Source organism: Sus scrofa, chromosome 1, assembly GCF_000003025.6.
Source record: "Sus scrofa isolate TJ Tabasco breed Duroc chromosome 1, Sscrofa11.1, whole genome shotgun sequence".
In the NCBI taxonomy this organism is placed as follows: domain Eukaryota; kingdom Metazoa; phylum Chordata; class Mammalia; order Artiodactyla; family Suidae; genus Sus; species Sus scrofa.
The window spans coordinates 238,227,395-238,254,767 of NC_010443.5; the positions used below are offsets into that span (position 1 = coordinate 238,227,395).

Sequence of the window (27,373 nt, forward strand, 5' to 3'; positions counted from 1 at the left end):
TCATGTTCTTTACTGCCTATAGAAGTTCCTTTAGTATTTGTTGTAAGGCTGGTTTAGTGTTGCTGAATTCTCTCAGCTTTTGCTTATCTGTAAAGGTTTTGACTTCTCCTTCAAATGTGAATGAGAGCCTTGCTGGGTAGAGTAGTCTTGGTTGGAGGTTTTTTCCTTTCATCACATTAAGTATATCATGCCACTCCCTTCTGGCCTGCAAAGTTTCTGTTGAAAAATCTGCCGATAGCCTTATTGGGGTTCCCTTGTATGTTATTTGTTTCTTTTCCCTAGCTGCTTTCAAGATTTTCTCTGTCTTTAATTTTGGTCAGTTTGATTAATATGTGTCTCGGGGTGTTCCTCCTTGGGTTTATTTTATATGGTACTCGTTGTGCTTCCTGGATTTGAGTGAGTGATTCCTTTCCCCATGTTAGGGAAGTTTTTGGCTGTTATCTCTTGGAATATTTTTTCTGTCTCCTTCTCTCTCTCTCTCTTCTCCTTCTGGCACCTCTATAATACAGATGTTGGTGCGTTTAACATTGTCCCAGAGTTCTCTGAGACTCTTCATTTCTTTTCAGTCTTTTTTCTCTTTTCTGTTCTGCATCTGTAATTTCCACTAATCTGTCCTCCGCCTTGCTTATTCGTTCTTCTGCCTCGTGTATTCTGCTGTTAGCTGCCTCTAGTGAGTTTTTTACTTCAGTTATTGTATTTTGCATCTCTTCTTGTTTAAGTTTTATATCTTATATCTCTTTGCTGTTTCTTGTAAGTTATCCATCTTTTCCTCCAGTTTGTTTCCAATGTCTTGCATCATCTTCAGCATCAACAGTCTAAAGTCTTTTTCCTGGAGGCTAAGAATCTCCTCCTCGCTTAGCTGTTTTTCCGGGGTTTTTTCTTTCTCCCTCATCTGAGTTATAGTTTTCTGTCTTTTCATTTCTATAGGTTTTTGGTGTGGTGACCTTTTTACAGTTAATAAGAGTTATAGCCTTTCTTACTTCTGATGTCTGCTCCCCTGTGGCTGAAGTCGGTATGGGGGGCTTGCTGTAGGCTTCCTGATGGGAGGGGCTGATGCCTGCCCCCTGGTAGGTGGAGCTGATTCTAATCCCTCTGGTGGGTGGGGCTTAGTCTCTGGATGGGATTAGAGGCAGCTGTGTGCCTGAGGGTCTTTAGGTAGCCTGTTTACTGAGGGGAGGGGCTGTGATCCCACCTGGATTGTTGTTTGCCCTGGGGCTTCTCAGTGCTGACTGACAGGTGGGGCCAGATTTTCCCAAAATGGCCACCTCCAGAGAAAGGCACTGCTGCTGAATATTCCCGAGAGCTTTGCTTCCAGTGTCCTTCCCTCACAACAAGCCACGTTCACCCGTTTTCCCAGATGTCCTCCAAGAACTGCCGTCAGGTTTGACCCAGATTCCCATGGAGACTTTGCTTTGCCCTGGGACCCAGTGCACATGAACATCTGTGTGCGCCTTTTAAGAATGGGGTCTCCGTTTCTCCCAGTCCCGTGGAGCACCTGTGCACAAGCCCAACTGGCCTTCAATGCCAGATGCTCCAGGGCTTTCTCCCCGCTCCAGATCCCCACACGTGAGAGTTTGATGTGGGGCTCAGAACTCTCACTCCTGTAGGTGAGTCTCTGTGAACCAATAAATTTCCAGTCTGTGGAGCTTCCCACCCAGGAAGGTATGGGGTTGTTTATATCGTGAAATTGCCCCTCCTACGTCTTGATGTGTCCTCCTCTTTTTCTTCTGGAGTAGGATATCTTTTTTAAGGTTTCCGGTCCATTTGGGTGAAGAGTGTTCAGTCTTTAGTTGTGAATTTTGTTGTTTTTAGGAGAGAAGTTGAGCTCCAATCCTTCTATTCTGCCATCCTAATCCTGTCTCTCTTCTCTCTTTTTGTAATTTTTAAGTAATTTGTGGAAATACACTTTAAGCCTGAAAATATCCTGTTCCTCATCAAACTTCTATCACTGAATTTTAGCCTTGATTGATGATTTTGGCAGAATCAGTTACTAAGATGGCTTCAAAATGGTGAGTGATTTTTCTAACTCCCAAGGTATTCTTGTATAAGCAGATGCTTTCTTTTCATTATTTTTTTTCATTTAATTATCATTATGGACTCTTAGATTCTTATTCTGTGAATGTTGTTATTATCATTTATCTTGATGCTCAGATTGTACTATATTTGTCCTGAGCTCTTTCAAGCTAGCTCCTGTATCTTCATCATTTTAAGCGTGCCTCCATAATTTCTGGCACAAGATATTCTAGCTGTCTTGTACTTTCCCTGCTTTAGCCCTGGAATTGGCCTTTTATCCAAGGAGATGGGTAGATGACATGAATGATGGGCCCAAACCAAGAAGTGAAATAGCATCCTGACAAGACAGACGGGATCTTTGGCCACACGCAGGCAAGAACTGCTTTCTGAGCAGTGGTGACAGTTGTGTTGTGACTACACCAGAGGGCCACGCTAGGCTTGACTTCATTTAGAAAGGATGATAATCACAGTGGATGAGGAGTTCCTGTCGTGGCTCAGTGGTTAACAAATCTGACTAGGAACCATGAGGTTGCGGGTTCGGTCCCTGGCCTTGCTCAGTGGGTTAAGGATCCAGCGTTGCTGTGAGCTGTGGTGTAGGTTGCAGACGCGGCTCGGATCCTGAGTTGCTGTGGCTCTGGCATTGGCCAGCATCTACAGCTCTGATTCGACCCCTAGCCTGGGAACCTCCATATGCCGCGGGAGCGGCCCTAGAAAAGGCAAAAAGGGGAAGAAAAAAATCACAATGGATGGGAGAAAAAGAACTGGTGGGATGAGCGCGTTCTTATTGGGAGACTACTCAGGTTTGGAACAAGCCCAGCAGACCCCGTGTGAGTCCTCCAAGAGGAACCATTCAGAGAAGAGCCTATCTGTGCTCTTGGGAGGAAGTGGGGAAGAAGGTGGGCCCAGGGCTGCTGCCGAGGACAGTGTAGGCTCAGGTGCTCTTCTAAGACCCAACTGGCTCTTAGGTGTTCTGGCCACACCACACCCACCCACCACTCCCTGTAGTCAGGACCTCCTGTGGTTACAGGGGGTGGTGGCCTCAGCAGGACTTGGAGGCTTGGATGATGAAGTTGTATTTGGTCCTTTTTTTTTTTTAAGTTGAAATATAGTTGAGTGACAGTGTTTTAGGTGTACAGCAAAGTTTAATTCAGTTATACACACGTGTGTGTGTGTATAGATTTAGATTTTTTACCATTATAGGTTATTACAAGATAATTGAATATAGTTCCCTGCACTATATAGTAGGTCCTTGTTGTTTCCAGACAGAGAATAGACGTCCTTGGGGGACTCCAGAAGGTAGTGATACTAAGAATGGGGTTGGGTATGTATCCTTGTCTCTCCATCCATGCATCCAGCATTTAGTGAGTTTGCTCTGTGTTGGGTATAGAGGATCAGCGAGGCTTGACCTCACAGGCCATAAGGGAAGAGGGAGGATCAAACAAATGAACAGACTTTCCATGCAGAGGATTTGGTGCCACCATGGGGATAACACAGGTGGGAGCATGGAGCACGTGACTAAGATCTGAAGAGATCAGGGAAGGAGGTCCATAGAACGGTGATGAAGTAAGATCTTGAAGTATTGGGTAGGATTTAGCCAGGGACATAGATTTGGGCGTAATTAAGGAAACAATAATCAGATGGAATAGGTTGTCTTGGGCAGGTCTGGCCTGCTGTGTGGGAGAGCCAGTCCTGCACCCTCACCCAGTGCAGGCTACTGCAGAGCAGTCTTCCCTAGCCACAGAAGAGCTAGCATGAGCTGGGTGTTCTGTGTTCCTCCCACTCTGCCTTCAGATGACTTGGCAGAAGATGGGCTGTGTGTGTGTCCCGGCTGCTGTTACAGAAGCCCTAGGTCACAGCCCCACTCACACCTCTCTGCCTACAAGTGCTTAACATTTGGTAGGGATCTTTCACCTTCTGGGCCTTGGTAGGCATCAGCACTCAGAATTCAATTCCTTCGGTAAAGAAGGGGCAGTAACCTCACCAAGTCAGTGCTTAATATACTGTTGATGGGATGTGGGGTTTAAGATGATTTTAGTGACATTGGAAGTATATGAGCCTCTATGAGGTTATGCTAATTAACTGCAGTAACAAATTTCCCCCAGATGTTTGTTTTTTCCTTTTTATGGCCGCATCCACAGCCTATAGAAGTTCCTGGGCTAGGAGCCAAATTGGAGCTGTAGATGCCAGCCTACACCACAGCCACAGCAACCCCAGATCCAAGTGACATCTGTGACCTATGCCACAACTTGTGACAATGCTGGATCCTTAACCCACCGAGTGAGGCCAGGGATGGAACATGCATCTTCATGGATATTAGTCAGGTTCTTAATCCACTGAGCCACAAGAGGAACCCTCAAATATTTGGTTTATTTGCTTGTAAACTGTGGATATTTTCATTATAATAGTGTATTTTAAGACCACTAGCTTTTCACTTAAAGTATTGTAAACATTTTTTATCTTTTTTTTTTTTTTTTCAGGGCTGCACCAACAGCATATGGAAGTTCCCAGGCTAGGGGTTGAATTGGAGCTATAGCTGCCGGCCTGTGCCACAGCTCATGGCTATGCCAGATCTACTGAATGAGGCCAGGGCTTAAACTTGCATCCTCATGGTTACTAGTTGGATTCGTTTCCACTATATCCCAAAAGGAACTCCTAAACATTTCTTTTTGGTTAAGTGTTCTTGTATAGGATCCTGGGATGGAAAAAGGACGCTAGGTAATGACTAAGGAAATCTGAATAAACTATGGACATTAATGAGCCAGTAGACATAATATCATTACCCATCTGGTAAGGTTTTTTTGGGTTTTTTTTTTTTTTTTTTTGGTTTTTAGGGACGCGCCCATGGCACATGGCAGTTCCCAGGCTAGAGATCAAATCAGAGCTGTAGTCATTGGGCTAAGCCACAGCAACTTGGGATTCGAGCCGCATCTGCGACCTACACCAGACCTCACGGCAATGCCAGATCCTTAACCTACTGAGCAAGGGCCAGGGATCAAACCTGTATCCTCACGGATACTAGTTGCTTTCATGAACCGCTATGACACAATGGGAACTCCTATAAAATAGGATTTAAAAACATTTAAGCACTTTGTTCTCAACTGACATAAGGATATAGCAAAAACAATAAGATGCTGAGTGACTGAAGCTGGAGAAAATGTGGCCATGGATCTGAAAACCCTTTGCAGACCATCAAGCTACCCACACGAGGGACTTCGCTGTTGACATTCACCAAACCCACAGGGCATGCAGTCCCTGACTGATGCTCGAGGATACAGACCTTGGGATTCGGAATCTGTGGGAAGAGGCTGAGTGGACAAGATGGCCCGGGGTCTCCTGTCTCTTTCAGGGGAAGCAGTGGTGCCTGGGGGAGGTGGCGCAGTGATGGGACAGCATCTAGTGCACAGGAACCTTCGCATAGACCCAGACCCAGGAAAAGTCCCCCAAAAGTGCCTCTTTTAAAATATAGAATTTTATTTTGGTTACTGAAATTTTCATAAGCACTTGGTTCACAGAAAAGTCATTTCTTACAAAATATCAAAAGGCAGCATCTTGTACAGCGACTCACACTGGGGCCACAGAAAAGTGCAAAGGACAGTGATGGGGGGAGAGAGGCCCATGCTCTTGTGCTCAAAGTCCTCAGGGAAGCAGCCCATGCTCCCAGCTCCCACGAGCCCCCACCCTTCCCCACCTGGGAGAGCAGCACCGGGGGCCCTGGCAGAACCAGCCTGGAAAGCCAGCTGTGAGGTGCAGGACAACGATGCTACCAGGCTGGTGAGGCCCTGAGCGAAGGGCTGGGGACTGTTCTGGCTCAGCCGGGCCTGCATCAGGCTTCATTCCTTGAGCAGCGGGTCTGAACCTGCCTGGCCCTGGAACTTTGACACATTCACAGTTTGGTTCAGCACAACCCTTTCTCCTCTCCTCACTCAGGCTGCTACCTCAGCCCTGGCCCTGGTCTGGGGACACAGATGGTGACCCTCAGGGAGCTCAGGGCAGGAGAGTGGAACAGGAGGCAGAGGAGGGGGAGCAGTGCATCTGGAGGGTGTCCAGTGTCAAGCCTGGAAGGATGGGAGAACTTGGGTGTGTGCGGCTGGCAAGGAGGGCGCGCCTGGAAGAGGGGAGAGCGTGAGCCAAGGCACAGAGTGGGAAACCACGGGAGGGTCGGTAAAGGCAGGTCAGCATCCATGAGAACGTGGACACAGATGGGGGCCTGGGGCACATCCATCGCCACCGGTGTAGGGCCCAGGAGGGCGGCTGGTTCGGGTGTGCTTGTGGGATTTAAATCCTCGGTGCGGCAGGCACTGAGCCTGCTTACCTCCTCCTGAGTTTGGGAGCAACTGGAGGGGAGAGTGGAGTTGGCTGCCCACACCACCCAGCCCAGCGCTGTGGGGAAGCTGCCTCCACCCATGCCCTCCTGTTTCCAGTATGTCCCTGTCATCCCGGGGGCAGCCTGTCCCAAGCCCCCTCCATGTCTGAGAGAAACCAAACCCAACTCCTCCCATCTTGCAGCCAGCAGGGAGGGTGTGGCCGTGTCCCCAGAGGCTTGAGGACGAGGTCTGGGAATGGGGAGAGTTAGGGGGCTCTTTCCGCCTCTCACTAGAATCACTTTCTTCCCTTAGAATGAAAGCCGTTCTTCCCTGAGCAGAGGCGGGGTTTGGTGTATAAAGTACAGCTCCCTGTACCTTAACCGGAGACCCCTGCCCACCGTCTCCGTCTTGCTTCCCCCTAGCTCTTCATACACTCTACGAGAGCTCGAGGGAGGGCCTGGGGACCCACCACCTTCTGTTTCCATTTTCTCCTTGAAAAATAATGTCAAGTTCCTCCTGCTGAAGGTTTTGGAGGTACCTTGTGCTCAGTCCGCAGAAGACTCGGGGGCCTATTTTTTTCCGGGTGGTGCTAAGAGGACGGAGGAGCCCAGCGCCTTCACAAGAGCTACTTCCATCCTGGAGGCTGCAGCCTCATAGCTCGGTGGGCAGGGCCCGAGCCTGAGAGCAGGGCATGTGCTTGCTTCTGGAATCTTCAGACAGCCCCTGAGCTGCCCCACCCTGTGGCTCTCCACTCTCACAGGATCGTGCAGAAGATGCTGCGTTTGCTGTGGTAGCCACCTTCCACGTGGGCGGTGATCCTGGTCGCCATGGCTGTCACCTTCTGCCCACTGTGGGCAGCAGAGGGGCCTCGGAGAGAGTTTTCAAGGTGAGGCCGGGCTGGTGGGTTCACAAGGCGCCACGTGTCAGACCTGGAGGTGCAAAAATGAGAGGGAACTCTGAGCGTCTAGAGCATGTGCTGAATGCCCTGCACAACCGCATCTTTGCCTCAAGATCACTGGGTCCAGGTGTTTAAATCTAGGGAGGTTGCATCTCTACTTAAGTGAGAGCAGAAGGACATGTAATTCTAGTTCAAGCTCTCCCCTCAGTTCTGCATGTAACCTTGGACTAATTCCTTCTTGTCCTGGTTCCCCACCTTTAAACAAGGATCTAGATAAGACCAGTGGCTTTTGTTTTTTTCTTTCATTCCCCCACCCTCAACTTTTTTTCCAGATGTATGACCCTCGGCGTTAGACCAGCTTTATTCATAATCACCCAAGTCTAGAAACTACCTAAATATCCTTCAGCTGATGAATGGATAAACCATGTGGTACATCTGTACAACCGAGCACCACTCAGCGACAAAAGAATGAATACCACAAGTGAACCCCAAATGCACTGGGTTAAGGGTAAGAAGCCAGATTTAGGAGTTCCCATCGTGGCGCAGTGGAAACAAATCCGACTAGGAACCATGAGGTTGCCGGTTTCCTACCTGGCCTCGCTCAGTGGGTTAAGGATCTGGCGTGGCTGTGATGTAGGCTGGCAGCTACAGCTCTGATTCAACTCCTAGCCTGGGAACCTCCATATGCCCCAAAAAGCAAAAAAATAAAGCCAGATGCCAAAGATTGCAGACTGTATTATTTCTTTTATATGACATTCTGGAAAATGCAAATCCATGGGGGGATAGAAACTGCTGGCTTTCCAGTCTCTTGACCTCTTGAGATGATGAAGCCTTGGGACAAATCAAAGGATAGTGAAGCTTTGATGAGGGCTTTCTGCTTAAGTTACAAGGAACTGTCTCTTACAAACATCAAATTCTAAATTTCTTAAGTCAGTAACCATGTCTTCTCTTGTTTTGTTTGTTTTAGGGCCGCACCTGCAGCATATGGAAGTTCCCAGGCTAGGGGTCAAATCGGAGCTCAGCTGCTGGCCTACACCACAGCTCATGGCAACACCAGATCCTTAACCCACTAGTGAGGCCAGGGATCAAACTGCATCCTCCATGGATCCTAGTCAGATTTGTTAACCACTGAACGCCAAAGCAAACTCCTTCTCTCTACTTTTATGATAATACCATGAGTAGGACTATAAAAGTGTGGGTAGAGTCAGAGGTTGGCTACTGTGGGGTCAGTAAAAGCCTGGGACTATGTTCAAAGAATTGCAAGCATTGTTTCTGGCAGCAGAGTGAGCTCCTGAGAAAGGGTGAGGAAGAACAGGAAGTTAGGAGCAGGCAGTGCATGGTGCTGACAGGTCTGGCTGTACCCTGTACCCTCGGGTCTCCAAAGCGGGAGGAGGATTGGACCCCGGGGAGTTTGCAATATAACCTGTTGAGATATGGGAAGAAAATGGCAGAATTTCTACTTATACTTTCTGGGGGGTTTCCTCAAAAGATATTTTTCACTGAGAAAGGACGTAACAACAACAAAAGAGCAGAAATGATTACTCCAGAAAGAGAGGCTCCATCCAAGGTTTCTGACCATGCATATGACCTGACCAGAGCTGATTTAGAAAGATTACTCTGGCAGGACACAGAGTACAGCCTGCAGCGTCCAGGGTGGCTGACGGGGCAGGGGAACTGGGCAGGAAGCTGCTACGACGGGACAGAGGGATGAACAGGGCAGAGTGCTACCTCCAACCATGGCAGTAATCATTATTTTTACAACCAGTATTGCAAACTTGCAACCAATCAGCACAGAGTCCATCCGTAAACTGAAACGGCTGTACTGGTGACAGGGCCATGGGGCAAGGTGAGGGGTGCTGACCTGAACCAGGGTGGAGGCAGTTGGGAAGAGGAGGGGCCAGGGACACAAACATTTTAGAAGCAGAATCAGGTGGACCTGGTAACTGAATGAAGGAGAGGCAAAGGTTTTGCTGCCAGCACAGCATGGATGGCGATGTCGTCAACATGGGGAACAGGGAAGGACAAAAAGGAGGGGGATGGTGAGTGAGAAGCAACTACACTGAGGCAGAAATACGAAAAACAAGGGACAAAAGGGGCAGCAGCACTTAACACTCAGACATGCTGCTAGGTAATATGACCTTATCTTAAATTGGTGTTACAAAGCCATTATTAACTGTATTTTACCAAGGCTCAGAGGTGTTAACTAACTTCCCCAAGGTCACACAGCCAGTAACTAACAGAGGTGAGATTTGAAACGACATATCACTGACTCTTTTTTTCTTTTTTTTGGCTTTTTAGGGACGCACCGGCAGCATGTGGAAGTTCCTAGGCTAGGGTTGAATCAGAGCTATAGCTGCCGGCCTATGCCAGAGTCACAGCAACTTGGGCTCCGAGCAGCATCTGAGACCTACACCACAGCTCACAGCAACGCCATATCCTTAACCCACTCTGCGAGGCCAGGGATTGAACCTGCCACCTCCTGGTTCCTAGTCGGATTTGTTTCACCTGAGCCCCGATGGGAACTCCACCCCTGACTCTTTTGTTGTTGTTGTTTTTTGGGTTTTTTTTTTTTTTTTTTTGCCTTTTTCTGGGGCCGCACCCACAGCATATGATGGTTCCCAGGCTAGGGGTCAAATCAGAGCTGTAGCCGCCAGCCTACGCCAGAGCCACAGCAACTCGGGATCCAAGCAGCATCTGGGACCTACACTGCAGCTCACGGCAATGCCGGGTCCTTAACCCACTGAGCAAGGCCAGGGACCGAGCCTGCCACCTCATGGTTCCTAGTCGGATTCGTTAACTAACCACTGCTCCATGAAGGGAACTCCCACCCCTGACTTGTAAAGCTTATGCCCAGGTTCAGATCCTCAGCCCAGGCCTGACACAAAGCCCAAGCACAGGCCTTTATCTGATCAGAGTCGAAAGCTGGCAGAACCAGGAAGCAAGGGCAGCTGCAGTCACTGGCCTGGCTTCCCCAGTGAACTCCCTGCGGTTCTAGCAAATGGGCTTGGGCAACCCCCGCACTTACTTTTTCTTGAAGACCAAGAACTTGTTGTTTTGCACGATGCATTCTTGGTTGCTGGGAATCTGCTGAAAGATGGTCTTGTTGCTCTTGCCCTGGAAGATGATGTTCTCCTGCACCAGAGCCTTGGCGTGGCCTTGCACTGCAATGCCATAGGCCCGGAATGAATGGATCCGGTTCTTTATTACCTGGGAGAGGCAGCCAGAGCTTGTCACACCTCAGGGACTCCTAGACTGGTAGGGGAGCCAGTAAGTGAATCACCAGTTATAAAACTGAGGGGTAAGATCATGCTAAATAGGTCAGCACGGAGCCATGGGAGCTCAGGGAAGGGCTATTGAGACTAGCCCAGAGGGAACCAGGGATGGCTTCCTGGAGGAGGTGATGGGTAAGCTATAGGAGTTTATTGGGTACAGAGCAGGGGAGAGTTATCCCAGGAAGGAGGAGCCATGTGTGAGGGCCTGGCAGAAAGGCAGGTGGGGCCAGAGGCTTGGGCCCCTGGTGACCCAACTGAGGCAAGAGCAAGCCCTCCTCTCCCTTCCTCTGCTCCCACAGAACTTGGATGTAAAACCAAGGAATTCTTCACTCCTTGCCTAAGTCACTGACTCATGGAGCCACAAAGCCAAAGAGAGGCTTTGGGACTGTAATTTCACAAGGTCAGGGGCTGGAGCTGGCTCAGCGTTGACACTCTGGTACCCAGCTCAGTGCTGTGTAAAAAGGGAGCTCAGAGCTCACCATCCCATGGGGAAGAGAACCAGGCGAAGGACCAGACGCAGAGCACTGTGGGAAGCCTACGGGTGGGCCCGAGCACCTTAGCAGGGGTCCAGAGGAGGGGTACCTCAAACAGCCTAGAGGGGCAGGGAGGGCTTCCTGGAGGTGACAGCCAGGCCATAGGCCGTAGGAAAGGGGGGAGAAGTCTACTCCAGTTATACAGGGAAGAGTGTGCAAAGGCCCTGAGACAAGACTTCTTCCCTCATTAAGCACATACTATAATCCTGTATGAAATTACTTTCTTAGGGGAAGAGAGCTAAAATAGCCCTAATCTTGCCCTGAAGACCATAAAAAATGCCTTGGGTGGCACCCCCACCCCAGCTTCCTGCCCGCAACTCTTGTTTGCCTTTCAGAGCCCAGCTCATATGGCTCCTCCTGCATGAAGTCCCACCTGCACCTCCCAGGCTGGGTTTTGGCAGCACCCTTGCAGAGTGCTGAGAGCTCATGCTTCCGCTCAGCAGGGAGGGCACGAGGGCTCTCCCAGGGCTGTGCCCTGAGTTGCACACACATCACATACATCACACATACACACACACCTTTGTGTCGGATGTGGGCAGCAGCTGGAGCCCGCTGCCCCGGTTGCCAATGATGTCATTTTCAATGACGACGGTGCTGTCACCCTTGGTGATGATGCCGTGGCCCCTGTTGTCATAGATACCATTGCCCCGGAGCTCCACCTTGCACTGGGCCTCGACCTTGACCCCACTCTGGCGATTGCAGGAGATGCTGTTGTTGGCCATGCGGGTGAGCTGGCTGCTCTGGGCCACAGTGATGCCTCTGTCCCCGTTGGCATGGATCACATTGGTGATGACGTGCAGCGCCTCACTGCTCTGGACATAGAGTCCTGAGGCTACGGGTGCAGTGACAGGGGAGCAGAGAAAGTACGGGGGGTCCCAAGGTCAGTGCTGACAACATGAGCAGGAAAAGACTTCCTAGACCTGTGCACCCAAGAGAAGGCAGGGGAGGAGAGGTGGCACGCACAGAGCCAGCCCTTGGAGGTTATACCTTCCACGCTGATGACAAAAGCAACAGCAAGAAAACTCTGTTCTTCCTGGACCAAGTCCTCATGAAAGTGGTCAGGGAAACATGTGAGAAGATTCCTTCAGCTCTCGTCCTGCTCTGGAATGCCTCCTGTAGCACCCTCATCCTACCCTTTCTGCATGTGTAAGGGGGGCGCTCACTACCTGCTCAAGGCTGCCCATTCTGCCTTTTAACAGACAGACCCCACCTGCTAGAAATTTGTTTTGTTCCTCTTCCCATTCTGAGCTAGGATCTGCCTCGGTACTGTTTTGGAAAATTTTCTTAAGAAATTTCTTAGAGATACTATGTGCTTGTAGAAAACGAGCACGAAGCAGACTTGGAGCGGCACGACTTGGACAGGAAGAAGCAGCATGGCAGGTGGACCAAGGGTGAGGAAGAGGACTCCACAGTGGTGACATCCACCCACCTCAGGAGCAAGAGGCCTGGGGCAGCGCTTGGAGGAGGGTGTGGAGGGCAACGACTATGGGGTCATATGGGAGCAGTCTAGGCTGTGAGCTTTCAGGCACAAAGCTTTTGATGCCCCCTGCCTGTTGCTTCTCCTGACTTGGTTGAGAACAGTAAAAATACATCAAGTATTTATGAATTGATGTGGCTTTGTTTGTCCGACTGGACAGCATGGCCAGGTGGAGGAAACCCTGAACTCCACAGGTGGAGGGGACAAAACTCATTTTCCGGATAAGTGGCTGGGGCCACTGGCTAGCCAGCCCCCTGCCTCTGCCACTCCCAGGGGAATGAGCTTACTAGGGCCCAAGAACATCTTTAACAAGCCTTGCTCCATCAGCCCCCTGGAAGTGATTCTGCTCTTCAGCCAGGTTCAGGAGCCCTGGAGGTGTTTTGTTTTGAATTGGTCCTAAACTGTTTACGGCAATAAACCAAATATATTTAACATTTATGCAAATGTTTAACCTTCCAAAAAAAATACAAAAAAAAATTTTTTTTTTCACAAGCTGCAAAGCCAGGAAACAAGTTTCATTGGAGACACCACTGTTCTACCAAGGATAGACAGGAAGGGAACCTGTGATCTCAGCAGATGGCACACAAAGAAAAGGATGGACTCTGCCCTGGTCGGCAGGGGGAGCCCTAGAGTTAGAAAAATTCCACAGTATTATTTTTTTCCCAATTCAATAAATACCTACTATCATTTTTATCAAGATTAAGATAACATGGATTTTAAATATTTTCTGTAGCTCTAAGAAAGAAAACAACATTGCTAATTAAACCACGATCTGCCGTCAACTGCAAGAGGCATCTCATCAGAAATGTGCAAGCGTGTGCAAAATGTGCATCTCAGAATTTGATGGGAAACACATATGCCAGGTGTGTGCCGGGGGAACTGACAGGAGTGGGATTCAATACCTTGCCTCAAGTTCACAGCCTGTCAGAGTTGATGAAACAGCCGCAGAGCCAAATACAGTCCCAGCAGCCCCAGGGCCTGGGGGAGGGCACAGGTGAAAGAGGGAGTGACGGAGGGGGAGGGCTGGGCGCAGGCACAGGGGGCTCTGAGCTCCGAGTTGTTTGGGCTGTGTGAACGGGAGAAAGGGAACTGCAGGCAGAGAAATAGAATGAGAAAGGCGGCATGGGGTGGGGGCTGGGGCAGAAAAGAACGGAGTCAAGTCCAGGGGGCTGGGGTACCAGGCTGAGGGTGATGAAGAGAGCAGGGGGGGTTTGGAGCAGGAGCTGCAGGAGAGACGCTCACCTCCATTGTGATTCACACTGTTGGACTCAATCAGAGCTACCGTGACGGGCCGCCGCAGCGGGTCGTCATCCTTCTCCGGCTCCGGCTCCCAGAGGATGGCATCGCCGTCCTCGCTGAAGTTCTCCTGGGCCCCGTGGCCTCCAGGGAACTCCCCGGAGCCATCCTTCTGGCTGAACACTGCCAGTCCGTACAGGCCATTGTAGCTGACGTGGTTGCTGGTGACGTGGGGCAGGCTGGACGACATCATCCACACGCCACAGCCCTTATTCGCTGGGACAGGGAAAGGAGCCCGTCACTGACGCCGAGAGACGGGTGAGGCAGCACCCAGTGTCTCCCTGAGAGGGGAAGCAGAGAAGACCCTGGCTTGGGAGACAGAGTCCCTGATTTGCACATGGCCTTGGACAAGGCACGTGAGGGCCCGGGTGCAGGCTTCTCCTTCATACAGGAGGGGTAATAACAGGTCAGTCCCACAACTAGAATCAATCCATGGGAGAGAAGTGCTCTGGGAGCTGTCAAGGCCGCACTTCCAGATCTAAAGCACACAGGCCCATGGTGGTAGTGCCACAGGTGCCCTCCGTGCCGTGCCCATCTAGCCCAGCCCGCCCTCCACAGAGAGGAAGGTGGTCTCAGTTTGAGTCCCAGCCCTACTACATCTTAGCTGTGTGACCTTTGGCAGGTTATTGAGCCTCTCTGTGCCTGAGTTTCCTCACCTTTAAGATGGACTGAAGAGCTGTACCTACCTCAGAAGGCAGTCATGAGGATTAAATGTGATCATGCATATAAAGGGCCTAGCAAGAGTCTCGCGCCTGAAAGTAGGTCAGCTATGATTATTATTAGAGATGCAGTCCAGAGAGATCGAGGCTCTGCCCAAAGTCACAGAATGAGTGCAAACACTCTCCTTTCTATGATTGCCCGATTTCTCTCATTATCTATTTAGTTTTCTGGATCAAAAGAAAGGATAAGAGGAGTTAGATGCCCATGTGTCAGAAGTGGCCCTGTCCTTAAATAAGATCCACCCCAGCCTTGTGCCATTTTAGGCGAGGATAAAGCGCTCAGCTTTGCGGACCCCATGGGGTCAGTTTGGATTAGAAGGTAACTTATGAGAGGCTCATGCCTCTGAGCGGGGCTGTGAGGCTGTGACCTTCAAATGAACAACTGGGTCTTTGAGGCCCAGGGGAAGGTGGAAACTTTCTCAGCACCCACAACTGGAGATGGACCTGGGCTTCCTGCCCCCAGGCGGGTCTGGGGCCCAACCGCTTCCCCTGGCAACACGCCCCTCACCGTAGATGGTGTTTCCTTCTATCAGGCCTTTGCCTTCATCCCCCACAACCACGCCATCAGAATAGCCGAAGCAGATGAGGTTGCTCCTGAGGGCGGGGACCCCTCCTCGGCGGATGTCCACACCTCCCCACTGATTCTCTCGGATGACATTTTCTATACAAAGAGGCGGAGAAGAGAGTGAAGGGCCACCTCCAGTGATGGCAACAAGGGCCCGGACAGCCTATAGAAAGGCAAGTGCGGAAGGATCCCTAGGTCCTCCCCTGTCAGCGGCAGCACCGTGACTCTTGTCTGGCGTTTTGACTTTCCAGGGACTTCTCTGCTGTCTGCTTTCCCCAAAGGCAAGGTTTGTGTTTGTCTCCTGCTCTCCTATAGCCCCAGTATCCACTGTGCCGAGCAGCCTGGAGGACTGATGATCAGGAATAAACTGGCTTTAAAGTCCCTCAGTCAAGGCCAGGCAGGGCTGTCTGTCCTGGGGGGCTGTCCTCAAGAGGGCTTGAAGCAGAATCCAGCCAATGCCCTCAGGCCCAGGGAGGCGCTCGCTTGTCCTCAGCCTCCCTCCCCCATCCTCTCTGTCTCTGGGAGTGAGGGGGCTGAAGAGTCTCAAGGTAGAAGGGGCGTCCTGGGACACTGCTGCCCTGGCACCGTGGCAGGGCAGACTCAGCCTCCTGTGACGAGACGGTCATGGCTCATGAGACCGTGTGTGACAGGGCCCCTCCTGCCTCTGGGACCCCATCCCATACTGCTCACCCCTCACTCTGCCCACACTGCAGTTACGTGAGTGGCCTCTGTGCTCAGGCATGCCCACCAGGGCTGTGCCCACAGGTGGCCTCAGGTGGAGTCCTGGCTCCTTTCCTGGGCTCTTTCCCATCACCCAGCTTCTGGCTTACATGTCACCTGCTCAGCAAGGCCTGCCCCGACCATATAATCCTAAAAACCCACACAGTTCCCCTATCACCTTATTTTAATTATCTGTAGAGCACTTGTCCCCCTCAGATAAGACTTTTCTTGAAAAGCAATATATGTTTTTTTTTTTTGCTTCCTAAAAATCAGTTCCTGACAGCAGAAATCCTATCTGCTTTGTTCACGGCTGTATCCCCAACTCCTGTGTACAGTGTGTGCTCAAAAAGTGTCTGATAAATGAAGGAAGGCTGGATTCAGTCAAGCGGATTCACTGGCCCAATATTTACTGGATCTCTTTAATGCCCCAGGTATGCCTATGCTCTGGGCTGTATGTCTACACGGATGTACCAGACAGACCTGATCCCTGCCTTCCAGAACACAGCACAGGAGACTGACATTAACCAGGTCACAGGAAATGAAGTAAAATATCCTGCAAGCCTACTGGGTACAGTCAGTGTGTATATGTATGACGGGAGGTCAGGGTGGGCTTCCCTGAGGAAGTGACACTCGGGCTCAGACTCGAAGGATGAGCAGGAGTTGGCCAGGCAGAGGGAAGTGGGGATGGGTTGTCAGAGCAGCAAAAGCCAAGAGGAGGGATTCAGATGGTTTGTGCCGCCTAAAAGTTTCTGACTGTCATGTGAGCCGTTCATTCAGATCCTGTAAGCACCAGGCTGGCAAGGAGCAGACACCCCCTCCCCTGCCTGATAAGCATGGCCAGTGCATGGAGTTGGCATCCCTGGGTGCCACCCACTGTCATGGAAGCCAGTCTGTTGAGGTGAAGGACGGGGCTGGTAGGAAGCCAGGGCTTGGCTGGGGTTGCCTGGCCGGCCGCAGCTCCAGGCAATTCCTCTCCTACCTGTGATGAGGCCTCTGCCGTTCTCGTTCACAGCTATGCCGGCCGCATGGCCCCTGAAAATGTGGTTCCGGCTAGAATGGAAGAAGACAAAAAGTTGAGACCAGACCCATGTCATGGATCAAAGACAAGGCCCATCAAGGGGGCTTCCTTTTGTGGGCTTCCCAGAAGGCTCAGGTCCACAGGGGCATGAAGCACCTCCTCAAGCCCCAGATGCCAGGCAGTTAGCAACCTTGTTACCACTGACCCACAAGGATGTCCATGTCCCTGCAGCCTCTCTGGACCATTATCCACATAGAAACACCAGGGTGGTTTTTTTGGCCATGCCTGCAGCATGTGGAAGTTCCCAGGCTAGGGATCAAACCTACGTCACAGTAGCAACCTGAGACGCTGTGGTGACAATACCCGATCCTTAACCCTCCATGCCACCAGGGAGCTTTAGAAACACGAATGTCATCATTGTGCATGATGACAGGTAAAGTTTTAGTGGTGTCAAGAATTCCTAGGAGGTTGTGTTACGCTTGTCTGGGAGCGATCTGTGTCCACAGCCTGAATCAGACCCTGCCTGTAACAAGCCTACCAGCTTCTGTTTGTATCTAACAGCTACTCTTTACCTTCTTTTCTGTTAACTCCATCACCTATCCACTGAATCAAAACATAAAACAATCACATGTGTTGTCAAAAAGAAAACCAGATTTTTTTTTAGGGCCGCACCTGCGGCATATGGAGGTTCCCAGGCTAGGGGTCCAATGGGAGGTGGAGCCGCCAGCCTACGCCAGAGCCACAGCAACTTGGGATCCGAGCCGCATCTGCAACCTACACCACAGCTGAGGGCAACGCCGGATCCTTAACCCGCTGAGCAAGGCCAGGGATCGAACCCACCACCCCATGGTTCCTAGCCATCGGATCCGTTAACCACTGAGCCATGATGGGAACTCCAAGGATGTGGATTTGATCCCTGGCCTCACTCAGTGGGTCGGGGATTCAGCCTTGCCATGAGCTGTTGTGTAGGTCACAGACACAGCTGGGTTAAGGATCCTGCGTGGCTGTGGCTGTGGTGTAGGCTGGCAGCTGTAGCTCTGATTCGATCCCTAGCCTGGGAACCTCCATAGGCTGCAGGTGCGGTCCTAAAAAGCAAAGCAAAACAAAACAAAACACTCTGTTTTTTCTCAGACAGATCTGAAGCATCTGCTTTGATGTGGCGATGACGCAATCAGCTGATGGTTACTCCAGATTTCTGGAATTCAGGGTTAGATGCAGGCTCCGGGCTAGGGCATGCCTCATCCACACATCCATGTTTCTCAGAGCCATGCCATAGCAGCAAATGCATGGCTGGTATACTTTTAATGCAAATCTCACCTTCGGGAAGGACCTGTGGCCACTTGGAGAAACACGTATGTGTGTGTATATTCAGGGTGGGCAGAATAAAGAGAAAGGAGGTATCAGAAAACTTCAGCAAAGGGGGACAGATCATTGCTCCAAGAACCAAGGGTAGGACGGTAAATACAGATGAGCCAGTCTGAGTCCTGCAGCCAAAGGCAAAAAAGAGAGACCCAATAGGCTATACATATGACTCTCACTGGCAAACAAATATGCTGTGGTTTGCCTTATCTAGGCCACTCCAGGAATCTCAAAATGCATAAGAACATAAGAAAAAGAATGTTATCTATATATATGACGGGGTCACTTAGCTGTACAACAGAAACTGGCACAACACTGTAAATCAACTATACTTTCTTTTTTTTTTTTTTTTTGTCTTTTTAGGGCTGCAACCACAGCTCATGGAGGCTCCCAGGCTAGGGGTCCAATCGGAGCTATAGCCACTGGCCTGTGTCACAGCCAGAGCAACTCCAGATCCAAGCCACGTTTGCAACCTACAATGCAGCTCGCGGGAACTCTGGATCCTTAACCCACTGACTGAGGCCAGAGATCAAACCTGCGTCCTCATGGATACTAGTCAGATTCATTTCTGCTGAGCCACGACGGGAACTCCTTGTTTTTTTTTTTTTTTTTTTAATCAACTATACTTTAATAAAAACATATACAAATAAAACTTTTATCTTACTAAATTAAAAAAAATGGAAAAAAGGGAAAAAAACATGGAATGATGCAGGGAAAAGTTCTCTGAATACAATTGCTGCACATTAATGCCAGTTATTTTTGTAAAGCTCAGATATCACTGTGTGAGTTTTCTGCTCAAATTATGATTCCCCATTATCTAGACAGAATAAACTCCACATTCCTCAATGGACTACATAAGGCCTTCTTCACCCAGCACAAAGCTCTCCACAACACTGCATAGCAAAGATGGACTGCCACAAGGATATAAAAAAGTCAGGCTGCAGTGACCACAGGATCCAACACTGTCTGGGCCAGTCCTGATTTAAGATGTTTTACACCCACGTGTCAGGCTTCCTCAAACCCCAGCAACCTGTGTGTTAACCCCCAAATCTGCTGTGCTCTGCTGCCTTTGCTCGTGCTGCTCCCTCCACTGACGTCCACTCTCCATTTCCATGAGCGTCCAAGCTCTACCCACATTTCAAAGTCAAACTCCAATGCCACCTCCGAAATGAGGCCTTCCCACAGCCCCCTAGTCAGAATGATTCTCTCCCTCTCCTGGCACTACTTGCATAGCATTCATCACAGTCCACTGTATGAGAGTTGGAGGGCACATCCACAGCCCCTCCCACCTACAGCTTACACCACGGATGAACCAGGGCACACTTCAGGCTGAGGTCAGATGTAGCCTCTGAATCTTTTTTTTTTTCCTTGCCAGCTGTGCCCATGGAATGCAGAAGTTCCTGGGCCAGGGATCTAACAGCAGGGACACCACCAAATCCTTAACCTGTTGCGCCATAGGAGAACTCCACCTTTGGATTTTTTTTTTTTCCTTTTCTAGGGCCGCTCCTGCAGCATGTGGAGGTTCCCAGGCTAAGGGTCTAATCGGAGCTGTAGCTGCCGGCCTACACAAGAGCCACAGCAACGCCAGAGCCAAGCTGCATCTACGACCTACACCACAGCTCACGGCAATGCCGGATCCTTAACCCACTGAACAAGGCCAGGGATCGAACCCACAACCTCATGGTTCCTAGTTCCCTCATGGTTAACCACTGAGCCACGACGGGAACTCCCACCTTTGGATCTTAATACAGCACCCCAGGTAGTCACTCTCAACTGACCTGAGTGCTCAGGTGAGCTGAAATCTCTATGCCACTCCTACCCTAGCATTATTCTGGGCCCATGTGTCCTCCAGACCAGAGTAAGCTGCTAGGGAATAGGTTCTGCCCCTTGTGTTCCTTGTTAAAATTATTACAAGTGCTCAGTGGTGTTTGCTAAATAGAATGGCCACACAGTTAATTCGAAGGAACGCACAGAACACAGATTGGCAACAAAAAGTTGTGTTACCGAGGTGGGATTATGGGTGAAATCTGTGCTTGCATCTGCATGGCTGTTTCAGTAAACAAAAATGGTTTTGAATGAAGCAAAGACTGGGAGGAGGGAATGGTGAGGGAGGAGGGAATGGTGAGCAGGATGGTCTGGGGACAGCGGCACCTACCTCACGATTGGATTTCCGTGGTACAGGATATAAATGCCAGCCTCCTTATTTGAAAAGATCTGGTTATTCCGGATGATGCCTTTCCCATTGCCGAGAACAACAATGCCAGAGCGAAGGCCATGGTGGATCTGGTTACACTGCAAGGGAACATCAGACACCAGAGAGGGCAGATCAGACACGCCAGTGAGCAGCAAAGTCAACACCACCCCACAGCACCCGAACTAGCGGAGAAAACCAGGTGGGTGCAGGATCCCTGGCACCAAAGAGAGGATGGACCAGGTTGCTGTCGTGCCTTCTGCACGGGCAGACGTGGACACCTGTGAGGGAGGCTCCCGAGAGAGGAGTCCTTCCCACCCTGCCTCTCAGGATGTAGTTACTGCTGTGGGCTCTCGCCCTTCGCCTGCAATGCAGCTGAAAATTTCAGAGCCTCCAAGAGGCCCCCAAGCCCACCATCATCTGGCTAGGCCCCGTCACCCAGGGTGCCCACCTCTCAGGAAGGGGACAGCACCTTAGTACTCAGGAGCATTGGCAAAGTGCAATCCGGAGGGGCCACCCAGGGAAGGGGGCAGCCACTGGCAACTGGGCCTCCCTTCTCACTCAGGGGGCCTGTGGAGGGTGCGGCCCCAGGGAGCTTAAGTGTCCCATGAGGCATGATGTCACAGATAGTGTATGACCTACCCTTGGAGAAATTCATACTATACCTCTCTGTGCCTTACAGGGAAATGGGCCCAGAGTCAGACGTAATGGTTGTGGCAGAGCCGCACCTGAAACCTTGTTTTTCAATTTTCTAGTCAGCTGCTTTGGCACAGTGATAAAAATTTTAATAGAATTATAATAAATTTTAATAAATTATAATAAAATAACTGCACTCTAATTGTTAATTTACAGCCGAAATATAACCCTACGCTTAAACTAGGAAGCTAACTGTTTCTCTTCCAAAATCACTGTGCGGAAACCAAGTTCCAGTTTGCTTGAAAGGGTATCATGTTGCAAGCTCTCCTATTCTAACTCACTTTCCAGATTTTCCCCTGAAGGATCTGGCTGACTCCCCAGGGTGACTAACCACTGCCTAGAGAAGTTTCTCACAGGGTTGAAAAGCAGGGGGAGAGAGGTGTAAGCAGTGTCCACCCCACACCCTTTCACAAAGCCGGGCACTACTCCCTTGCCCCTCCACCTGCTAAACAGGCCGGTCCTTCTGCGCCTGAGAAGGCAAACTCCTCTCACCTCTGTGACAACAGTGGTGATAATCTAAGCCAAGGCCACACATCACATACCAGCAGCAAGGCAGAAAGAATGAGAGGATCGGATGAGGAGAGGACACTGGCTAGGTGTGCCTTTTGAAATATAGCTAGAAACTTGCCTTTCTCTGCATTTGCAAGGGCAGTTTAGAAATTCTAGGTTAAGAATATCCCAATAAATTCATTTGAATAATAAAAAAAAGAAAAGGAAAAAAAAAAAAGAATATCAATGCTGAGGAGTTCCTACTGGGGCTCAGTGGATTAAGATCCCAACTGGTATTCATGAGGATGCACGGGATGCTCAGTGGGTTATGGGCCTGAAGTTGCTGCAGGCTGTGGCGTAGGTCAAAACTGGCCCAGATGTGGTATTGCTGTGGCAGTGGCGTAGGCTGGCACCTGCAACTCCAGTTTGATACCTGGCCTGGGAACTTACAAGTGCAGCCTTAAAAAAAAAAAAAAAAAGAAAAAAAAGAAAAAAGAAATAAAATCAGTTTTAGGAGTTTCCATCATGGCTCCAGAGTAATGAACCCGACTAGTATTGATGAGGACGTGGGTCTGCTCCCTGGCCCTGCTCAGTGGGGTAAGGATCTGTGAGTCGTAGATTCCAATCCCAGCTCTGTCACTAGACATGTGATCTGTGGGCGAGATCCTTAACGTCTTTTTTTTTTTTTTTTTTTGGTCTTTTTGCCTTTCCTAGGGCCGCTCCTGCGGCATATGGAGGTTCCCAGGCTAGGGGTCTAACCGGAGCTGTAGCCGCCAGCCTACACCAGAGCCACAGCAACGCGGGATCCGAGCCGCATCTGTGACCTACACCACAGCTCACGGCAACGCTGGATCCTTAACCCGCAGAGCAAGGCCAGAAATCAAACAGAAACCTCGTGGTTCCTAGTTGAATTCGTTAACCACTGAGCCACGACGGGAACTCCAAGATCCTTAGCCTCTTTGTGCCTTAGCATCTTCACCTAAAAAATGAGGATAATAGTAATTCTATCTAACAGGGTTGTGTAAAGATTAAACCATAATTAAATACATAGATACCAAGTGCTTTACAACAGTATCTGGCATATAAGCACTAGACATAAGGGTGAATATTATTTTTCCAAGCCCATAAAAACTCTATCATGTTTCCCAGTTTCTGTGAAATCTTGTCTCTCAGAGAAGGCTGGAGAAAAAAAAAAAAAATGGGGCAAGCTTCTCATGTCACTGGCCTCACACTCTAGGATTTTAAGTGGCTTTCACACTGGCATAAGATCAAACTCACTATGGCCTCACGCTATCAGGGAGACAAGTAATCTTCAGAACTAAGTATCCTAAATGTCTTTGCTATAGTAACGAATGAACTACATTTTTTTTTTTTTTTTTTTTGCTGTTTAGGGCCACACAGGTGGCACATGGAAGTTCCCAGTGTAGGGGTCAAGTCAGAGCTATAGCATTCAGCCTACACCACAGCCAAGGCAACGTGGGATCCGAGCCACGTCTACGAACTATATCTCAGCTCATGGCCATGCCGGATCCCTGACCCACTGACTGAGGCCAGGGATTGAACCTGCATCCTCATGGATACTAGTTGGATTCGTTTCTGCTGCAACACAACAGGAACTCCCGTAACTTTATTTTTAATCCATGTGTGCTTTATTTTTGACCCAAGTTATTTTTCACGGCAGATATGATATCTTTATTCTTACCAAACTCAGAGCCCAAGAGAGCATTTCAGGGCTGAGGGAGGGAATAGCCCATGAATGTCCCTGTCTATCCAGTCCTCTTCTTTATGGGGGAGACTACAGGGATGTGACTCTCAATACACAGAAAAAGAGATGCTGAGTCACAAGGACACACAGAGAAAAGGGCAGGAACCACTTGCAAAGAGAAAGCAGTGGAAATTCAAGATGGCAACATATGCTTAAACATCCTTAGAAAAACAAGGTCTGTGAGAACCAAGAGCCACACTGCAAAAGGGCACGAAGGTGGAAGGAAGTACCAGAATGAGAGGGTTGGACTTTTTCCGGATGTCGATGCCGGCCTCCGAGTTGTGGTCAATGTTGTTGCCAGCGATCAGGCCTCCGCCCTCCAAGCGAAGGAAGATGCCTGACGCTCTGCAGTGGTGGATGTGGTTCCTGAGCATGACGACCTGGGCAGAGAAGAGAGAGCCATTCACTCTCCTGTCACAGGGTATGTGTAAGAGGGCTCAGGGAACCCTTCTTCCTTCTCATCTGCTGAGTGCGGTCTACCTGCGGCCGGCCCCGCCACTCTCTACTGAGCCACCTTTGTGCCCTTCCCCACTTGCCCTGCAGGCTCTCTGCCACCCTCCCACCGGTTCTTCACTAAAGCCTGGATCTAAGCTGGGCCCTGCACTTCCAGTCACACCTTCTGAGCAGAATGAAAAAGGAGGCTTGGAGTTCCCTTCCTGGTGCAGTGGTTAACGAATCCGACTAGGAACCATGAGGTTGCGGCAGGTTCAATCCCTGGCCTCGCTTGGTGGGTTAAGGATCTGGTGTTGCTATGAGCTTTGATGTAGGTCACAGATATGGCTCGAATCTGGCATTGCTGTGGCTGTGGCATAGGCCGGCGGCTACAGCTCCGATTAGACCCCTAGCCTGGGAACCTCCATATGCCACGGGTACAGCCCTAAAAAAGACAGAAAGACAAAAAAAAAAAAAGGGGGGGGGATGCTTGGAGGAGATGGGATTTAGTCGTCTGCAAACTCTACATGCACTGTGGTTACATGAAGATTTCCCCAGGGGGCCAGGGGCACAGCTTCTTTGAATGGAATCAAGTGCAGATCCGCCACTTCTACATGCCCCGTTGCTGCAGTTCACCTGCCCGAGGGAGCGCCTGAGGGTAAGGACCCCACCTCTCCCACCTGCCTTTTCACTCTTCACTCTGAAGACAAATGCCCATTCCTGCCTATTCTGCATCTTTCCTGAGGCATCATCCTAGGGTGGAAAACCCACAACTAGAAGTGCCGGTATAAGGATAATGAGGTCTCTTTAAAACAAGGTACCATAACCCAGTGCACAGCTTATTAAGGGCATGCAGTAAAGCCACTTACATTTTCTTTTTACATTTACTAATTACATACAAAATTTAGAATATACATATATATTTTTTCTTTTTCTTTTTAGGGCCGCTCCCACGGCATATGGAGGTTCCCAGGCTAGGGGTCGAATTGGAACTGTAGCTGCTGGCCTACGCCACAGCCATAGCAATTCGGGATCTGAGCCACATCTGTGACCTACACCACTGCTCACTGCAAACGCAGGATCCTTAACCCACTGAGAGAGCCAGGGATCGAACCTGCGTCCTCATGGATACTAGTCAGATTCATTTCTGCTGAGCCACGATGGGAACTCCAAGAACATATATTGTTTTAAACAACTGTACATAAACAATAAAATTTTATGTTAAGGTAAACTGTGTACTAACAATATATTACATTAGGATAAAACTCTGGGCTGGGTAAAGAATAATGGCAGTAAAATTTCAAGGAGAAGCTTTCTGCTTAGGATGGAGAAAGCTGGGAAAAGCATTGCTCCTACACTTAGAACAAGACACCAAACCATAACTTTCTTGAAGCCATCTGAGAGCCTCGGCTGCAGGGACACCCAAGTAGCCTAGAATCTAAGAGAAACAGGTGCCTCTAAGGACACGAGGCATGAACACTTGGTTGCCTCAACTGATGCCAGTGCCAACCAAACTGGTAAGAAGAGCTCAGCTAAACACATTTGTGAGTTGTTAAAGGCTGAATGTGAACTAGTGTGAGAACAGAGAAACTCTGGGAGCAGCGGCATCTATTCACGTCCCCGTGGACCTGACCACATGCTCGTGGACAAAGACTGAGGGCAGGACCAGAGACAGGAGACGGCCTCCCTCCTGGTGGGTGCAGGGGGGAGAGCACATCAGCCACCACGGAGAAGCTCTGGGCCCCTCCTGGCTTTCTCATCCCTAACTTTCCCAGAGAACAAGCCTTTCGCAACTGTGGGGAGGTCAGCAAAACCTTGTGGCTGTTAAGGAAGAGAACAACAAACCCTTTAACCCTGAGGGAGGTGGGAGGAAAATAACCCTGGAAGAAGATGTGGTACATATATACACAATGGAATATTACTCAGCCATTAAAAGGAACGAAATACCGGCATTTTTAGCAACATGGATGGACCTAGATATTATCAGGCTAGGTGAAGTTTGGCCATACAGTGAGACACCAACATCAAATGCTTTCACTGACATGTGGAATCTGAAAAAAGGACAGAATGAACTTCTTTGCAGAATAGATACTGACTCACAGACTTTGAAAAACTTACGGTTTCCAAAGGAGACAGGTTGGGGGGTGGGAGGATGCGCTGGGGTTGTGGGATGGAAATCCTATAAAACTGGATTGTGATGATCATTATACAACTACAAATGTGATAAATTCATTGAGTAATAAAAAATAAATTAAAAAAAAAAGAAAAAACAACCTTGGGCCTCGATCAGGAGAGCCCCTGAGTGCTGGGGGAGAGGCAGGACCACTGCCAAGGGCCTACTGCCAAGGTGCTAAACCCATGGACACAGCACCTACCTAAGACTAAGGATAAACTGGGACACGAGAGACCCCTTACCACCCACCACGCCACCAGGCTGGCTAGCCAGAGCCACCAACGGCAGCGGCCTATTGCTGGGATGGGCGGGAACATGGAGGAGCAGGTGCAAGGACCTAAAGCAGACAAAAGCCCATTGGCAAGCAGCCCAGGTAATGCCAGAGGAATCAGGAGCCTGCGGTTCACCGCCGAAGTCCTCACAACAGCAAGAAAATCTGAGCCTTGCAAAAGAAGTATGCCCCTACCCATGTGTATACACAATTTATTTCCGTCTCAACCGTCCTACACAAGACACCTGACTCTAAACTAAAAATTACCACCAGATAACCAAAGAAGCAAGAACTAATTTCTTTGTTCCTTCGGCCAGCTTCCACCTTCCCGGGGATAGAGGGCAAGGCTGGGCAGTTGCCCTCTGGCCACTCATTCAAGGACTTGGTCCTGGGACCAGCTCACCAGGCCCTGCACTCTGGGCCTCAGCTCCCTGATTGTATTTATGTCACTTGGCATATACGTGTTCCTGAGGCTGGGGGTGGGTTTAATCAAAAACCAGTCACAATCAGTTGTTTTCAGGTGCCCTTCTGGAGACTCACTGGGAATAGCTGGCTGCACGATTCAAGAGGGTACAACCAAAGCCGTGATGACTCCAGCTACCACTGGCTTTCAAGTCTGCACGTCAGGGCACATCTCTCTGCAGAGCTCTAGACCCAAGTGACAGAGGGCACCTGTGCAGAGATCACTGGTGCTCCCAACTCGACATGACTTCTTTCCACACCCTAATCTTCTCCCATGTTCCTGCCTCTGCCTCAGTCACTCCGGCCAGAAATCTAAGCTCTATAGCCTTGACTGCTCCCTCCCCAGGCTGCCCTGTCCCCTCCTCTCCAGCTTTGGACCGTAACTATTTCACTGCCTCTCACTGATTTTGTCTCCAATCTTGATCTCCTCCATCCTACACCAAGCTGACAGGAGGAGCTTTCCAGATGCAGAGCTGGTTACAATTCTCTGCTTAAAATCTCACAGTGAGGTCCCACTGCCTTCAGGACAACTCCAATCTCTCTGGCAAGACACCTGTGCCTCGCTCACTGGCTCCTGCTGACCCCGCCCTCGTCTCCTCTTGCAGCCCTCGTCTCTGGATGCTGAGGTTACTTGTAAATCCCTGAATGTCCTGTGTCCTCTCTACGTCTGGGCCTTCCTGCAGCCTCTGCTGCCTCACAACTTCACCTGCCAACTCCTGG

The 27,373-nt window shown here is 49.9% G+C and overlaps 1 protein-coding gene across 3 annotated transcripts in view; it reads right to left on the reverse strand.

The window, feature by feature from the left end:
* Positions 5,461–27,373, reverse strand: part of FBXO10 (F-box protein 10) — a 75,807-nt gene continuing 53,894 nt past the window's right edge. Inside the window, exons 4-11 of one of the 3 annotated variants that reach the window (XM_021066152.1) lie at positions 23,546–23,695; positions 20,330–20,466; positions 16,777–16,847; positions 15,021–15,173; positions 13,740–14,009; positions 11,539–11,852; positions 10,241–10,422; positions 5,461–7,246 (exon numbers count right to left, since the gene is read on the reverse strand). In XM_021066152.1, coding sequence (XP_020921811.1) covers positions 7,072–7,246; positions 10,241–10,422; positions 11,539–11,852; positions 13,740–14,009; positions 15,021–15,173; positions 16,777–16,847; positions 20,330–20,466; positions 23,546–23,695 — 1,452 coding nt within the window. In that variant the 3' untranslated portion in view covers positions 5,461–7,071. Of the gene's footprint in view, positions 7,247–10,240; positions 10,468–11,538; positions 11,853–13,739; positions 14,010–15,020; positions 15,174–16,776; positions 16,848–20,329; positions 20,467–23,545; positions 23,696–27,373 lie in introns of all 3 variants that reach the window. The other 2 variants (XM_021066155.1, XR_002336813.1) reach the window with 2 other exon arrangements.